The sequence below is a fragment of the Lathyrus oleraceus genome, unplaced genomic scaffold (genome assembly GCF_024323335.1).
Source record: "Lathyrus oleraceus cultivar Zhongwan6 unplaced genomic scaffold, CAAS_Psat_ZW6_1.0 chrUn0225, whole genome shotgun sequence".
NCBI classification, from domain to species: domain Eukaryota; kingdom Viridiplantae; phylum Streptophyta; class Magnoliopsida; order Fabales; family Fabaceae; genus Lathyrus; species Lathyrus oleraceus.
In genome coordinates, this window is record NW_026112616.1 from 45757 (window position 1) to 65579 (window position 19823).

Sequence of the window (19823 nt, forward strand, 5' to 3'; positions counted from 1 at the left end):
TTGGGCTCCACTTTTTATTTTTAAAATTTCAATTTTTTACTTATGCTACAACCTTAGTCATCATAGTTTCATTTTCTTACTTTAGACTAGACAAATAAACAAAAAAGTATAAATAACTATTATTATCTTAGAAAACAAATTAGGAGTGTACAACTCCTATGTGATGACTTTGATGATGGGCTTTGATTATGTTCAGGTGCACTCTTATATCTTTTATATTTTCCTATGCCACGTCGTAATTTTTTTATGTGACGATCTTTAGAATTATATTCTTTAGTGCAGTTCCTCTTTTCTCTTTTATTTCTATCTCACATTTTTTTATTCACTTCCATGATTTAAAATCATAATTAAATTATGCAATTAGATGTCATAAAAATCTATAACTCCAATTATAAACTTAATTCTACAAAATTTCTCCCACTTCCACTAATATTTTAAATGATTTATGAAAGAAAAATAAAATTTTAAGATTAAGTAAGTAAATTCATTAAAATATTTCAAATAAAATATAATGTAAAGTTAGAAAAAATTACTAAAATCAACCAAAAAATTAAATTAATAATATATAAAATAAAACCTATTTAATAATAATTCAAATAGATGAATAGCTTGTTTGAACATATTTATCCCATAGGAAGAAGATTATAAGAAGTAAAATCAAGGTCATAAATGTTGAATAAATTAAAAGAGTTCTATGACCGTAAAAACGCACAAAATAAAACACGTTTAATTTGGAAGTTGTTTAATATGATATACAAAGATGATGACTCAATGCCAGAGAATATGAATGTGTTAAGACTATTAAGAGTTACATAGAAGCTAGTGATATTAAATTGGATGATGAGTTGAATTTTTATTATTGATTTTGTTAATGATAATAGAAATGACGATGATAATGTAAATCATACGCATGCACATGCCGATGTAACTACATGATGATGTAACTAACATCCATAACATAAATAACTTAACTCTAAGTTAGTTACACTATAGTTGGTTAGTTAGTTGAAGATTACTTCATATATAAGCAAAACAATGCTCATGTAACTGATTAAGATTAACCAATACATTGGTTCTACTTTTCTCATCGTTGCATGCATGTTAGCCTTTCTTTCTTCTTCTCCAAGCCATAGCCAAAAGCTTGTCATTTCCATGGCATGATTTGCATAGAGTCCATCTTCACATGGTATCATCGACCTGTGATTCTTTTCTGGTTGAATTATCATCAAATTTTCAAATTCAATAGCTATTTTTTCCCACAACATGGCCTTTACAATTTCGTTCATATGAAAAAATGAATAAATTATGATTATAATGTTTAGATTAATTTTAATTTAATACATTTAATTTATATACGAATATATGAATAAGCAAGTATGAGTAGTTAAAATCTTACTCTTATAGCCTTAACTCAAGTCTGAGAATTTTTGTAGGTTTTCCTTGTGAGTAAATGTGTTTTTAATGTCCAAGAGAATGAAGCACTCCAATTATGTTTGAAAAGAAACATGAATATAGTTATATAATACAATTTATATTGTTATAGGGTAACTTATGTATAATACTACCAGAAAGAACATTGTTATCTCCAACTCGTTCTAAAATTGTTTCTAGGGTAACAAATTCAAAATAATAGTGTGGAGTTGTGGAGTATGAGCCTTGAATATTATGACATAAGTCGTTCCCAAAAAAACATGCATTTTTAAGCCTTTGATTGGTTTGTATGTTTCATTTACCCGAAGTATTTTTTATATTTTTTATGGTATATAAATTTTTCTCTTGTATCATTTCTCTAAATTATGGTATAAGCTATTTGGCTTTCGTTACATGTAAAGGAGTTCCCTGAAGAAAAAAAATAGCAATAAAATATTAAAATCAATTAACTTATAACGAAAAGTAATAATGTTAAATTTTTGAATATAAAAGTATATTTTGTGAACAATAAACACAATATTTTAGATAAAAAATTATTACCTATTCGTCTAACAAAATCATTTCTACGAATGGATATATAGTGAATATGGTCGATGTTAAGAAAGTTGTTAGGATGTGGTATTAAAAAAGTTAAGAGATTGTTATTTATATACGACAATGCGCTCCTATGACCTTTCTTATGACTATAGCGTATATATTTTCCTATGTTTATTATTTTAATCGGCTCAATGAATGAAAGGGTGATGATAATAAATGAATATTATATGCAAGGGTAAACCACTAAATATGAAATGGAAATCCAATTAATTCTTAATTATAACAAAATTAAAATTCTCAATAATTAAATAGGTAAGTAATTCAAGTCCATCAATTTATTGATTATCTTTAATGATTTTAAAAAAAAAGTTTATTCTATTTATTGTCATTAATTCATGTGTTAAATTCCTAAAAAATAGTAGACATATTCGGGTTACATATCCTTTGTGATAAATTAACGTTTTTTTAGACCTTTGTGGCAGGAGTCTTTATGACCGCTTCCCCGTTTAAATGAGTTAACATATCTGGGTTGTCAATGTCTCAGTAGTGGTTTTGGTTTATATATATATATATATATATAGATATATATATATATTATATTATATATATATATATATATATTATATATATATATATATATTTAATTATATTTTTCTTAGTGAAGTGTTTTGTGATATTTTATGACATTTTGTTATGGTCAACATGATTCAATGTGTATATGGAATTTGACCCGTACAATTAACATTTTAGATACTCTAGGTGAAATTTATGATTGAATGTGTTGCTTGAAGTGCGTAAGGGAAAAAACATGATTTTTGCAAATTAACACTTTATTTAATTATTGGTCGTTATGGTACACTATTTTACTTGATTTTCTTCCGCTAGAGATTTTTCCAACTGTTGCTCAAATTTATTAAGTCTACCTTTTATTCTTGAATTTTATTTTAGTTATCATTATAAGTATTCCATTTTAGAAATAAAAAAGCAGTCGCATTTTAATAGTATATTCTGAACAATATCTTGCGGAAAGTATGGGATGTTACAAGAATCACCAAGAGATACCAAATATATGTCAAATATTTTCTTATGATATAATTATATATAGCAAAATGGTATGCTCCCCACCAATCATAAATCGATGAGTTTTGGTTTTATAAATGATAGTAAACTAGTATACGACCTGCGTGATGCGCTGGTTGTAAAGAAGGTTGTGCATATGGTAAAATAAGTCTTTGAAATAAAATAAAATTTTATTTATGATATATATTATTTTTTTATAAAAACTCGCATTAGCGGTTTCATGGAACACTTTCAATATTATCTTGAACATGTGATTAACTTGTGCCCTAAGGGCACATGTTAAGTAGTCTAAAAATGGAAAGTTTGTGTTGGAAAAACAATGAAAAAATTATTTATCAATTTTTAATAAAAACAATGCACATTTTTCAAAAAAAAAAGTTTATACATTTAACTTTTAACATTTCGGCATTACCTTATATTAATAATAATTTTTTTAATAAGATGGTTTATGATTGCAAATGTCTAACCTTTATTTAGAGTATTCGGAAGGTGGTTCAGACGAAGGACACCTAAGTTCATGGCATTCTTGGTGAAGTTTCTTCATACATTTTTCACATCCAATGTAATGCCATCCAAACCTATCGTCAATTTCATTTATAGTTACTGAAATTGTGAAGAAAACTTCCTATATTTAAAAGTTTAAAAAAATTGGTAAGTAAAATAACATAATTGTATTTACAAAATATTTTTTAATTAAAATTTATAGTGTACCTTAATATCTGACTCTCATGTCATTGCCATTACATTTGTAGTGTAGTTCTATTTTGAGTCATTATCTTTTGAGGTGACATATTTAAAACTCAATGATAGGAATCTCCTTTATTTCTAGCTAAGTATTTGATGGAGTGTATAGTTTATACAGAATAAAAGACAATTAATAAATATTAGTAACCAAATAAAGTATAATCAATGGGTACACTAATTTTTTAGAATTCTGAATTTTCTAGATTGATGTAAATCTGAATAGTTGAAGTTGAGTTGATCGAGCGGTGGATCAAAAATTTAAGTTTATTAGTGAAAATGGTAATACTTCTTAATGAATATAATATATATAAGATTTAAATATATAGTTACCTCTAAACACATTCACTATTGTAGAGGTGATTGCAACTATGGTCATTTTTTTATTGACCTATTATCAAATTTTCAAATTCAATACTATTTTTCCCACAACATGGCCTTTACAATTTCATTCATATGTATAAATGAATAAATTATTATTATAATGTTTAGATTAATTTTAATTTAATACACTTAATTTATATACGACTATATGAATAAGCAAATATGGATAGTTAAAATCTTACTCTTGTAGCCTTAACTCAAGTCTGAGAATTTTTGTAGGTTTTCCTTATGAGTAAATGTGTTCTTAATGTCCAAGAGAATGAAGCACTCCAATCATGTCTGAAAAGAAACCTGAATATAGTTATATAATATAATTTATATTGTTGTAGGGTAACTTATGTATAATACTACCAGAAAGAACATTGTTGTCTCCAACTCTTTCTAAAATTGTTTCTATGGTGACAAATTCAAAATAATAGTGTGGAATTGTGGAGTATGAGTCTTGAATATTTATGACATAAGTCGTTCCCAAAAACATGCATTTTTAAGCCTTTGATTGGTTTGTATGTTTCATTTACATGAAGTATTTTTATATTTTGTTATGGTATATGAATTTCTCTCTTCTATCATTTCTCTATGACTGAAGCCTATACATTTTCCTATGTTTATTATTTTAATCGGCTCAATAAATGAAATGGTGATAATAATAAAGGAATATTCTATGCAAGGGTTAACCACTAAATATGACATTGAAATCCAATTAATTCTTAACTATAACAAAATTAAAATTGTCAATAATTAAATAGGTAAGTAATTTAAGTCCATCAATTTATTGACTATCTTTAATGATTTAAAAAAAAGTTTATTTTATTTATTATCATTAATTCATGCGTTAAATTCTTTAAAAAATAGTAGATATATTCGGGTTTACATATCCTTTGTGATAAATTAAAGTTTTTTAGACATTTGTAGCAGCAAAGTTTTAACTCATACCCCTACATTTATCCTTACACGCGTACATTTTACACAAATACAAAATTTTATCCTTATATATTTTTAACTTTTTTATTTTTTTTATTTTTTTTTTAAAAATAATTTTTTTTTTGTGTACCGGGAGACTTTACAAAAGAGTACCGGTAGTTATTTTTGAAACTTTTTTTAATATTTTTTTTGTATACCGGAAGACTTTGCCAAAGAGTTCCGATAGTTAATTTTTGTGTACCGAAGGACTTGGCAAAAGAGTTCCCGTAGTCATTTTTCAAACATTTTTTAAAATATTAAAGTCCCAGTAGTCATTTTTTGTGTACCGGAAGACTTTACAAAAGAGTTTTGGTAGTCATTTTTCAAGTATTTTTTTAATATTTTTTTGTGTACCAGAAGACTTTGCAAAAGAGTTCCGGTATTCAATTTTGATGTACCGGAAGACTTTGCAAGAGAATTCCGGTTCTCATTTTTCAAGCAGTTTTTTAATTTTTTTTGTATACTGGAAGACTTTACACACAAAATAAAGTTTAAAAAATACTTGAAAAATACGAACAAAACTCTTTTTGTAAACTCTTCCGGTACATAAAATAAAATTTTAAAAATATTTAAAAATAAAATAATTAATTAATTAAAAATATATAAGGATAAAATTAGTATATTTTTATAGAATGCTGGGGTACATGAATAAATGTAGGGGTATAAAGTAAAGTTTTCTTGTGGCAGGAGTCTTTATGACCGCTTTCCTCATTGAAATGGGTTTACATATCCGCCTCGTCAATGTCTCATTAGTATATATATATATATATATATATATATATATATATATATATATATATATATATATGTATGTATATATATATATTTATGACCCAGATATTATTGAATTTAATTGTGAACAACTTTAAATATTGTTTATTCTAAATATTTTATCAAGATTGGATTTCTTTAATAAATATCACAAATAAGCATTAGTTTTAATGATTCAAATCAATTTAATTTTAATATTGTATTCATTAGGTAGCAATGTTCATATAGCTAAAATATATGTTACGTCGGATGGATGAATTCTAATAAATATTCATTATGAATGTTTTTTAATTATAAATATATATATCGAAAATATTAAATTTTAGTAATATTTGAGATAAAGATTAATATTATAATATTTTATACATATTTTCCATGCTTCTGGTTTTTAAGGGTTTAAAAGTTTTCCAAAAAAAGTGGTAAAACTAATTCTGGTAATACTAAAAAAATATGTACGTTTGATTGAATATAATTTAATTATCCAATTAATTGGTAATTGTCATAAAATTAATTTTTAAACAGGTAAAATATGATTGTCATACCAATGAATTATTATTATTTTTAAATTATATTGGAATTAGAATCCAATTATTTCTTAATTATAATAAAATTAAATTAGTCAGTTATTTAACATGCAACTAAACAACCATATACTTCCATTCTAAAATGTATGAGTTATAAGTTATAATAAACCTTAAACCAATATAAATTTTTATTATTATATCACCATAATGTGTAACTCAAGTCTATATATTTATTGGTTTTCTTTCATGATCTAAAAAACAGTATATTATATTTATTATCATTATTCCCTGAGTTATATATTTTTAAATGATATAAATGTTTATAATAATAATAATACACTTCTTTATTAAAAAATATTATATTTTTTTAACATTTTATTATGTGTTGTTAATATGTAGGATAAAATCTTATATGTAAATTTTTTTAATGTTTATAAGTAAAATAATTTATTTATTATTCAATTCATTTTTCAATTTGTAATAAAAAAATTAATAATACAAAATTAAATCATTTATTATATTCATTCTTTAATTTTTATCACATTTTTTAATGATGAAATTAACTTTTATGACATCAATTTTTTCAATAATTTTTTACAATTCTTTATGACATATTTGTGCTCATAAATAATATTTTATTTATACTTTTTTTGAAAAATAATATAGTAAATTAAAATGATAATATTAATGGTTAAAATAAGTGTAGTGTAATTGTTTCATTATAACTCCAATTAAAGTTTTTATTAAATCTTTATTGGTAATAAATATTTCAATTTAGTTCAAAAATGAAATTGATAACTTTCTATTATCGTTAGGAAATAAATAGATGTAAATTTGATGTTATTTTATTATTTATTAATAAAAATTAAAAATTAAGTTAAATTACATATGGATAATCAAAAGTATAATGTAATAGAATTCAATGAGTTTTAAATTTTCAGTAATAATGTTAATAATACAAAATTTAAATATTTATTATATTCATTATTTAATTTAATTGAGAACAACTTTAAATATAATTTATTGTAAATATTTTATCATTCATTTTTTTTAATGATGACATTATATTTTATGACATTAATGTTTTCAATAACTTTTTATAATGTTTTGTGTTGTTTTTGTCTTCAAAATTGTCGGCCATCCCCTATTATTAGTGACAAATAAAATTTATTTTTTATAGATAGTAAAATTTATTTTTTATTACAGAATAAAATTAATTTTTGTTGATTCAAATTAAATGGTGATAAATCAATTTTAATAAATACTGTTTATGAAAAAAAATTGTAGTAAAATTTGTTTTTATTTAATATTTATCTTAGTAACTTTTTTATACCCTTGTAATGCTATTAATATTAGAATTAATGATTAATATATATAATACATTATACATATTTCATATGCCTTTAACTATTAAAGGTGTTAAATTTAATTCTCATAATAATAAAAAACATTCATAATAATCTAAAAGACATTTAATATCTATGTTTATTATTTCTAATTTAACATTAAATATTTTGATTACCAATAATAATAAATTTAGTTAATTATTAACTTGAATAACATGGGGTAGAAAGTGATCTCTTTTAATTATTTCCATATCAATTGTTTCCTATGTTATATTTAAAATAAATTATTATAATATTATTAGTAGGTAGGTAAATATTTCATTCTGGTAATTTTTTACTTTGGCCATTTGTGATACTATTAATATTTGGCATAAAAATGTAATATGTGTTATATTTTTTAAAAATTTAGTGAAATAAAAATAGAATTATGCAAGAAAGGAAAACCAAAATTGATTTGTCTTGTACCTATGTAGTTTGTGAAGAAGGTGCATATAGCATGTTCTTGACAACATTAAATTCCTATACAAAAAAAGCAAATTGTACCAAATCAAACTCTACAAGAAAACAATCATACTCTTTAAGATAATAATCTAAGCTAAAAGAACAACAACTTCATCATTATCCATATTTTTCAACAATGGAATTCCAAGAATTAAAGTATTAGGAAGGGTTAACAACGATAAATCAGTTTAATCCATTTCAAACCACCTTTTCCGAAGATCTTAATAATTGTGGTTAAGAGAGCAAATGCAAGAAGTTTCTAAATGAAATTAACATACATGGTTTTTAAACTCATTTTATTGATATTGTTTGATGAAACTACTTGGAATGAAAGAAGAGGGATTGAAAATGTTGCAACAAATTTGTTTATTCCCTAACATTGTTCTTTTCTGAAGATTTTGAATCATTTCATAATATTGGAGAAATCTAAAGTAGAATTCTGCAAGAACAACAATCCAGTCGGAGAAATCCAGAATAGAATTTTGCAAGAAAACATTCCAAAATCTATTTTTCCATAACGGTGGGAAGATGAAAATCTAATCGTGATGGAAGAAATCCAAAATATAATCCTGCAATAACAACCACACACATAACTAATTATGCAACACTAATCCAAAATCGAGAAATATAATTAGAGAAATTCAAAATCAATTTGCAAGAACAGAATGACTTCCTGAGATATTTGCAACAGGAGTAGTGATTGCTTTGATTACTCTCTTATTCTACTGAGAAGTACTTGAAACCATTTTCTTTAAGGTACAAAATTATAAGTTTCTCTCCATTTCTCTAAGTTTTGCCACTCCTAGCCTGGTTTTGGAGAAATTAGAGAGGGAGAAAATGGATTTTAGTATGGAAAGAGTCAAAGAATATCATATGGGGTGTTGGCAAATAGTGGTATTTTGATTAGTGGTTTAGTAGAAGTTGTACACATAAGCTAATCGAATGATGTGGATTATTTTTTAAGAAGTTAAGGTTAGGTGTTTGTTGCATTGGTTTTAATAGATATAAATAGAAATTGAATTTTGTTTTGAATATTATAATGTAAATATACATACCGGTACTCGACAAATTAGAATATTTAGTAACGTAATATAAATATTAGTTAGGGTCATTGCCTTGGTCTTGTTGACTGTCCACTACCATATAAAATGCTTACTTGTGCACTTAGTATATAAGCATTTGCTTTATTATGGTACCCAAATTTATTTATAGCAGTATGTGTGTGATCTTAAGAATATACGCAATAGGTAGTTAGTGGGTTAGTAATTGAAAAACAATTAAATTGTTGACTTAGTGAATTTGGTTCCTAAAAATTGGGGTGTTTGGACTAAGTGAGAATTGAATAAACCTAATAAATAGAAACATTCTCCTTACCTTGAAAAAGTCATATACATTCCAATAATTTTCTCTATTGTTTACTTCAATCGGTGTCACTTTTGTCCGTCTTTTCTCTCAACTTTCAGCTTTATAAAAATTTATTAACTCAATTCATATCTTACCCATAAAAATACTCAGCCTATACTTTTTCAATTTCATAAAAGATGTAGTTGTTATCCTAGTGAAATATGCATTATGTGGAATGTTGTAGTAGAGTCACTTGTTATGTCTTGATAAAAAGTTTGACGCTTTTTAGGCCTTTCTGTCATAAGCTTTTGTGACAAATTAACATTTCTTGGAGTTTTGTGGCAAGAGACTTTAGGACAGCTTCCGCCATTGAAATGGATTTACATATATAGATGGTTAATGTCTCATTAGTCATTTTGGGTTCATGCATTTCATAACACACACACACACAAATATATATATATATATATATATATATATATATATATATATATATATATATAATATATATATATATATATAATACAAAAAAACTTTTAATTATAGTTTTCTTGGTGAAGTGTTTTGTGCTATTTTATGACATTTTCTTATGGTGAACATGATTCAACGTGCATATGGAATTTGACCCTTACAATTAACATTTTAGGTACTCAAGAAAAAATGCATGATTGAATGTGTTGCTTGAAGGGCGTATGGAAGAAAAATAAGATTTTTGCAATTTCGCACTTTATTTAATAATTGGTCGTTGTGTTATACTATTTTACTTCACTTATTGTTAACATTTGAACTCGATTAGAAATGCGGATACTGATTTTGTTTCGCTAGGAATTTGTCGAACTATTGCTCAATTTTATTAAATCTACATTTTTTCCGAATTTTATTTCAGTATTCATTATAAGTATTCCATTTTATAAAAAAAACAGTCGCATTTTAATAGTAAATTCAAAATAATATCTTGGAGAAAGTATGAGATGTTACAAGAACCACCGAGAGATACCAAGTATGCGTCAAAAAAAAATTATGATATAAATATATAAAGCTGAATGGTAAACTCTCCACCAAAGATAGACGAATGAGGTTTGGTTTTATAAATGTTAGTAAATGTTATTTCTGTGAGAATTGTGAATCCATGATCCATCTCTTTTTTGCTTGTGATGCTCTTAACCATATTTGGAGAGACATTCTAATGTGGATGTGCATTAGAAGAAATCTTTATATTTGGAATAGAGAGAAAATGTGGATGATAAAAGAAACAAAGATAAAAGTTTGGAAGTGGCATATTTTGAAAATAGCTATAGCGGAAGCAGTTTATGAGATTTGGAGAAGTAGGAATGAGAAGATATTTTCACAAAGAGATAAGAACCCATATTTAAAAGATAAGATAATACGAAATATTGTAGCGAGATGTACATTGCATAGAGAGTTAGAAAACCATGTGAATACAATTCATCCTTGAATATAATAGGTCTTGTTTTGGTTGATACCTGGATCCATTGGATTGATTTTTGTAATGACTGTTTTTTTATAATGACAATTTAATGCTTTTATTCAGAAAAAAAAAGTTATATATAATTTTAATTTTTTAATATTGTACAACTTTACCAATGTTCATAATTATTAATAGTTGTTCAGTAGTTTTATGGATAATTAGTCCATTTTTTAATTATATATAAATATACTAAGTTATCTTGTGAATAAATCACAACTTCTTTAAATTACTTAAATTTATTTTTGTAATTTTAATTTCTAATTCTAGATATTATTTGAAAATTTTAATACTTTATGAAATTGAAAATTAAGTTTTTTAGAAAATATTGTTATTGTTAAAAAACTATTAAAAAATTGTTTGTATTTTTTTATGATAATCGGTATTGGATGTGTGTTGCTAATATGATTTTTTTAGGAGTACAAACATAAGATGGCTAGCTAATATGTAATGAAGATAAGATCTTTTAGCCAACTGTTATTTTATATTTTACAAAAGAAACTTTCACAATAGAAAATGACAATTCATAATTTATAACCGAAAGACCAATTTAAGGTATGGAGGAAAGTTAATTATGACCCATATATTATTGAATTTAATTGTGAATAACTTTAAATATTGTTTATTCTAAATATTTTATCTAGATTCGGTTTCTTTAATAAATATCACAAATAAGCATTATTTTTAACAGAGACTAAATGAAGTTTTGATGATTCAAATGAATTTAATTTTAATATTGTATTCAATAGGTAGCAATGTTCATATACCTAAATTATATGTTAATCCGTGATGGATGAATTTTAATAAATATTCATTATGAATATTTTTTAATTATAAATATATATATCGAAAATATTAAATTTTAGTAATATTTGAGATAAAGATTAATATATATATATATATATATATATATATATATATATATATATATATATATATATATATATATATATATAATATTTTATACATATTTTCCATGCTTCTGGTTTTTAAGGATTTAAAACTGTCAAAAAAAAGTGGTAAAACTAATTCTCGTAATACTAAAAAATATGTACGTTTGACTTGAATATAATTTAATTATCCAATTAACTTGTAATTGTCATACAATTAATTATTAAACATGTAAAATATGATTGTCATACTAATAAATTATTATTATTTTAAAATTATATTGGAATTAGAATCCAATTAATTCTTAATTATAATAAAATAAATTAGTCAGTTTTTTAATATGCAACTAAACAGCCATATACTTCCATTCTAAATAATAACCTTAAACCAATATAAATTTTTATTATTATATTCACCACAATGTGTAACTCAAGTCCATATATTTATTGGTTTTCTTTCATGCTCTAAAAAACAGTATATTATATTTATTATCATTATTCCCTGTATTATATTTTTTTAAATGATATAAATATTTATAATAATTATGGCATTATTCCCTGAGTTTTTTTTAATGATGGGATTATATTTTATGACATTAATGTTTTCAATAACTTTTTATAATGATTTGGGATGTTTTTGTCTTCAAAGTAGTTGGCCCTCCCATATTATTAGTGACAAATAAAATTTATTTTTTATAGATAGTAAAATTTATTTTGGTTGATTCAAATTAAATGGTGATAAATTAATTTTAATAAATATTGTTTATGATTTTTTTGTAGTAAAATTTGTTTTTATTTAATATTTATCTTAGTAACTTTTTTACACCCGTGTAATGCTATTAATATTAGAATTAATGATTAATATATATAATACATTATACATATTTCATATGCCTCTAGTTATCAAAGGTGTTAAATTTAATTCCCATAATAATAAAAAAAATTCATAATAATCTAAAAGACATTTAATATCTATGTTTATTATTTCTAATTTAACATTAAATATTTTGATTACCAATAATAATAAATTTAGTTAATTATTAACTTGAATAAAATGTGGTAGAAAGTGATCTCTTTTAATTGTTTCCATATCAATTGTTTCCTATGTTATATTTAAAATAAATTATTATAATATTATTAGTAGATAGGTAAATATTTTATTCTGGTAATTTTTTATTTTGGCCATTTGTGATACTATTAATATTTGGCATAAAAATGTAATATGTGTTATATTTTTTAAAAAATTTAGTGAAATAAAATAGAAGGTGCATTTAGCATGTTCTTGACAACATTAAATTCCTATACAAAAAAAACAAATTGTACCAAATCAAACTCTACAAGAAAACAAGCATACTCTGTAAGAAAATAATCTAAGCTAAAAGAACAACAACTTCATCATTATCCATATTTTTTAACAATGGAATTCCAAGAATTAAAGTATTAGGAAGGGTTAACAACGATAAATCAGTTATAATCCATTTCAAACCATCTTATCCGAAGATCTTAATAATTGTGATTAAGAGAGCAAATGCAAGAAGTTTCTAAATGAAATTAGCATACATGGTTTTTAAACTCATTTTATTGATATTGTTTGATGAAACTACTTGGAATGAAAGAAGAGGGATTGAAAATGTTGCAACAAATTTGTTTATTCCTGAACATTGTTCTTTTCTGAAGATTTTGAATCATTTCATAATATTGGAGAAATCTAAAGTAGAATTTTACAAGAACAACAATCCAAAATCTTGTAGGAATGAGAAAATCTAACGAAATAGGAGAAATCACAAATAGAATTATTCAAGAACAACAATTCAAAATCTATTTGTCAGTAACGGTAGGAAGAAAAAATCAAACCGCAGTCGGAGAAATCCAGAATAGAATTTTGCAAGAAAACATTCCAAAATCTAATTTTCCATAACGGTGGGAAGATGAAAATCTAATTGTGATGGAAGAAATCCAAAATATAATCCTGCAATTAAAACCACACACATAACTAATTATGCAACACTAATCAAAAATCGAGAAATGTAATTAGAGAAATTCAAAATCAACTTTGCAAGAACAGAATGACTTCCTGAGATATTTGCAACAGGAGTAGTGATTGCTTTGATTACTCTCTTATTCTACTGAGAAGTACTTGAAACCATTTTCTTTAAGGTACAAAATTATAAGTTTCTCTCCATTTCTCTGAGTTTTGCCACTCCTAGCCTGGTTTTGGAGAAATTAGAGAGGGAGAAAATGGATTTTAGTATGGAAAGAGTCAAAGAATATCATATGGGGTGTTGGCAGATAGTGGTATTTTGATTAGTGGTTTAGTAGAAGTTGTACACATAAGCTAATCGAATGATGTGGATTATTTTTTAAGAAGTTAAGGTTAGGTGTTTGTTGCATTGGTTTTAATAGATATAAATAGAAATTGAATTTTGTTTTGAATATTATAATATAAATATACATACCGGTACTTGACAAATTAGAATATTTAATAACGTAATATAAATATTAGTTAGGGTCATTGCCTTGGTCTTGTTGACTCTCCACTACCACATAAAATGCTTACTTGTGCACTTAGTAAAAATACTCAGCCTATACTTTTTCAATTTCATAAAAGATGTACTTGTTATCCTAGTGAAATATGCATTATGTGGAATGTTGTAGTAGAGTCACTTGTTATGTCTTGATAAAAAGTTTGACGCTTTTTAGGCCTTTCTGTCATAAGCTTTTGTGACAAATTAACATTTCTTGGAGTTTTGTGGCAAGAGACTTTAGGACAGCTTCCGCCATTGAAATGGATTTACATATATAGATGGTTAATGTCTCATTAGTCATTTTGGGTTCATGCATTTCATAACACACACACACACACACACACACACACATATATATATATATATATATATATATATATATATATATATATATATATATATATATATATATATATATATATATATATATATATATATATACAAAAAAAAACTTTTAATTATAGTTTTTTTGGTGAAGTGTTTTGTGCTATTTTATGACATTTTCTTATGGTGAACATGATTCAACGTGCATATGGAATTTGACCCTTACAATTAACATTTTAGGTACTCAAGAAAAAATGCATGATTGAATGTGTTGCTTGAAGGGCGTAAGGAAGAAAAATAAGATTTTTGCAAATTAGCACTTTATTTAATAATTGGTCGTTGTGTTATACTAATTTACTTCACTTATTGTTAACATTTGAACTCGATTAGAAATGCGGATACTGATTTTCTTTCGCTAGGAATTTGTCGAACCATTGCTCAATTTTATTAAATCTACATTTTTTTCCGAATTTTATGTCAGTTTTCATTATAAGTATTCCATTTTATAAAAAAAAACAGTCGCATTTTAATAGTAAATTCTAAATAATATCTTGGAGAAAGTATGAGATGTTACAAGAACCACCAAGAGATACCAAGTATGCGTCAAAAAAAAATTTATGATATAATTATATAAAGTTGAATGGTAAACTCTCCATCAAAGATAGACGAATGAGGTTTGGTTTTATAAATGTTAGTAAATGTTATTTCTGTGAGAATTGTGAATCCATGATCCATCTCTTTTTTGCTTGTGATGCTCTTAACCATATTTGGAGAGACATTCTAATGTGGATGGGCATTAGAAGAAATCTTTATATTTGGAATAGAGAGAAAATGTGGATGATAAAAGAAACAAAGATAAAAGTTTGGAAGTGGCATATTTTGAAAATAGCTATAGCGGAAGCAGTTTATGAGATTTGGAGAAGTAGGAATGAGAAGATATTTTCACAAAGAGATAAGAACCCATATTTAAAAGATAAGATAATACGAAATATTGTAGCGAGATGTACATTGCATAGAGAGTTAGAAAACCATGTGAATAGAATTCATCCTTGAATATAATAGGTCTTGTTTTGGTTGATACCTGGATCCATTGGATTGATTTTTGTAATGACTGTTTTTTTATAATGACAATTTAATGCTTTTATTGAGAAAAAAAAAGTTATATATAATTTTAGTTTTTTAATATTGTACAACTTTACCAATGTTCATAATTATTAATAGTTGTTCAGTAGTTTTATGGATAATTAGTCCATTTTTTAATTATATACAAATATACTAAGTTATCTTGTGAATAAATCACAACTTCTTTAAATTACTTAAATTTATTTTTGTAATTTTAATTTCTAATTCTAGATATTATTTGAAAATTTTAATACTTTATGAAATTGAAAATTATGTTTTTTAGAAAATATTGTTATTGTTAAAAAACTATTAAAAGATTGTTTGTATTTTTTTATGATAATCGGAATTGGATGTGTGTTGCTAATATGATTTTTTTAGGAGTACAAACATAAGATGGCTAGCTAATATGTAATGAAGATAAGATCTTTTAGCCAACTGTTATTTTATATTTTACAAAAGAAACTTTCACAATAGAAAATGACAATTCATAATTTATAACCGAAAGACCAATTTAAGTTATGGAGGAAAGTTAATTATAGACCCAAATATCTATCTTAGCAAATTGGATAGATTTTATACATGGCTTACAAATAAACTAAAAATAGGATAATAAAATAATAAATTGTGCCTATAAAAACCTGTTGATTTTAAACAATACACAATAATATTTTTTTGGAGAACAAAACAATATGTTTAATCCCAGGATTGGGCTCTTTTTTATTGTATGTTCATTTTTGTTGTGTGCTTTCTCATTTGCAACAACGGTTGAATATGATACAAATGCCATTATCATCAATGGAGAACGACGAATAATAATATCTGGTGCAATCCACTACCCACGCAGCACTTCCCAAATGTGGCCAGATCTTATTAAGAAAGCAAAAGATGGTGGTCTTGATGCCATCGAAACATATATATTTTGGGACCTTCACGAACCTATTCGCCGCCAATATGATTTTTCTGAAAATCTAGACTTCATCAAGTTTCTAAAAAATGTTCATGAAGAAGGTCTTTATGTTGTGCTTCGAATTGGTCCTTATGTTTGTGCTGAATGGAACTATGGAGGTTTCCCAATGTGGTTACACAACTTGCCAGGGATTCAACTAAGGACTGACAATGTAGTTTTTAAGGAGGAAATGAAAATATTTACAACAAAGATTGTGACCTTGTGCAAAGAAGCTGGATTGTTTGCACCACAAGGGGGGCCAATTATTTTAGCTCAAATTGAGAATGAATATGGAGATGTCATAACTAATTATGGAGAAGATGGGAATGCATACATTAAATGGTGTGCCCAGATGGCTTTAGCTCAAAATGTCGGCGTCCCATGGATCATGTGCAAGCAAAACAATGCTCCATCACCTATTATCAACACATGCAATGGTTATTATTGTGATAATTTCAAGCCAAACAATCCTAAAAGCCCCAAAATGTTTACAGAGAATTGGGTTGGCTGGTTCCAAAAATGGGGTGAAAGGAAGCCACACAGAACTGCTGAAGATGTAGCATTTTCAGTTGCACGTTTTTTTCAAAACGGTGGTGTCCTCCAAAACTACTACATGTACCATGGAGGAACAAATTTTGGAAGAACTGCGGGTGGTCCATATATTATTACAGCATATGACTATGATGCACCACTTGATGAATATGGTAACTTGAACCAACCAAAATGGGGACATCTTAAAAAACTCCATGCCGCCATAAAGTTAGGAGAGAAGGTTCTCACTAATGGAACGGTTACAGAGAAGCAATATGGAGATTCAGTATATTTGACTACATATGCAAATAATGCCACTGGAGAAAAAATTTGTTTTTTGAGTAATTCACATAATTCTAAGGATGTTGAAGTTGATCTACAACAAGATGGAAAGTACCATGTGCCTTCTTGGTCAGTGTCTATTCTCCAAGATTGCAACAAGGAAGTTTTCAACACTGCAAAGGTTGATGCACAAACAAATGTTTATGTGAAGAAACTATCTAAAGAATTAGGAAACTCACTCATCTGGACATGGGCATCTGACCCTGTGGAAGACACCTTACAAGCAATAGGTACATTTAACGCGTCTCAACTTTTAGAGCAAAAGAGTGTTACCGTTGATGCTAGTGATTATTTGTGGTACATGACCAAGGTTTTCATCAATGAAACATCCACTTGGAGTAATGCAACTTTGCAAGTGAACACATCAGGCCATGTTCTTCATGCCTATGTTAATGGACAATATATTGGCCCACAGTGGGGAACATATGATAACCTTCGTTTTACATATGAAAAAATCGTTTCATTAAAACAAGGTACCAACATTATAAGTTTACTAAGTGGTACAGTTGGTCATGCGCATTATGGTGCATCTTTTGATATGAAAGAAACTGGTATTGTTGGGGGTCCTGTGAAACTCATTGCAACCAGTTCAGGTAATACTATGGATTTATCAAAATCTAGTTGGTCATACAAGGTTGGATTAAACGGTGAGGCTAGAAGGTTCTATGATTCTAAAATTAAAAATGGAGTTCAATGGAACATAAACAATGTTGTTATAGGAAAACCATTGACTTGGTACAAGACTACTTTTAAGACCCCTGAAGGTAAAGACTCTGTAGTCTTGGATTTCATAGGCCTTACAAAAGGACATGCATGGGTTAATGGTCAAAGTATTGGAAGGTATTGGCCTACAATGGTAGCTGACAAAAATGGATGTGATATTAAATGTGATTATAGAGGAAATTATGGAGCTGATAAATGTTTGAGTGGCTGTGGAGAACCATCTCAGAGGTTTTACCATGTGCCAAGGTCATTCTTAAATAATGACACAAAAAGTAACACGTTGGTTTTGTTTGAGGAAATGGGTGGAAGCCCTTTTAATGTGTCTGTTCAAACAGTTGCAATTGATTTTATATGTGCAAGAACAGATTATGGAAAAACCTTAGAACTAAAATGCCCTGATGGAAAAACTATTTCAGAAATCCAGTTTGCGAGCTATGGAGATCCACAAGGAAATTGTGGATCATTTCAAGTAGGTGAATGGGAATCACGCCATAGTGTGGCAGTGGTCGAAAAAGCATGTGGTGGAAAACAATTATGTTCAATTAACGTGACAAGTTCCATATTTGGAATAACTAAAGGTGGCATAAATGGCCAGCTAGCTGTGCAACTCCTATGTGATGGCTCTAATCCTGAAGATAATCGTGTACAAATGGTGCACGTGTAGTTCTATATTATAATTTGTCTCCATGTTAGCACATTCTATAATGTGTGACATATATTTCTTTATGTTATGTTTTTCTGTTGGGCTCCACTTTTTATTTTTAAAATTTCAATTTTTTACTTATGCTACAACCTTAGTCATCATAGTTTCATTTTCTTACTTTAGACTAGACAAATAAACAAAAAAAGTATAAATAACTATTATTATCTTAGAAAACAAATTAGGAGTGTACAACTCCTATGTGATGACTTTGATGATGGGCTTTGATTATGTTCAGGTGCACTCTTATATCTTTTATATTTTCCTATGCCACGTCGTAATTTTTTTATGTGACGATCTTTAGAATTATATTCTTTAGTGCAGTTCCTCTTTTCTCTTTTATTTCTATCTCACATTTTTTTATTCACTTCCATGATTTAAAATCATAATTAAATTATGCAATTAGATGTCATAAAAATCTATAACTCCAATTATAAACTTAATTCTACAAAATTTCTCCCACTTCCACTAATATTTTAAATGATTTATGAAAGAAAAATAAAATTTTAAGATTAAGTAAGTAAATTCATTAAAATATTTCAAATAAAATATAATGTAAAGTTAGAAAAAATTACTAAAATCAACCAAAAAATTAAATTAATAATATATAAAATA

General features: G+C 26.1%; 1 protein-coding gene across 1 annotated transcript; it reads left to right on the forward strand.

Annotated features, from left to right (window-relative positions):
* The first annotated feature begins 16400 nt into the window (after window positions 1-16400).
* Window positions 16401-19174, forward strand: LOC127112986 (beta-galactosidase 7-like). The gene has a single exon (XM_051046416.1). The coding sequence runs from the start codon at window positions 16656-16658 to the stop codon at window positions 19170-19172; it is 2517 nt and encodes an 838-aa protein (XP_050902373.1). The 5' UTR covers window positions 16401-16655; the 3' UTR covers window positions 19173-19174.
* Window positions 19175-19823: the final 649 nt, after the last annotated feature.

What these genes read in the sequence shown, in the direction of transcription:
- LOC127112986 (XM_051046416.1), top strand. Translation starts at nt 16,656, where the DNA reads ATGTTTAATCCCAGGATTGGGCTCTTTTTTATTGTATGTTCATTTTTG.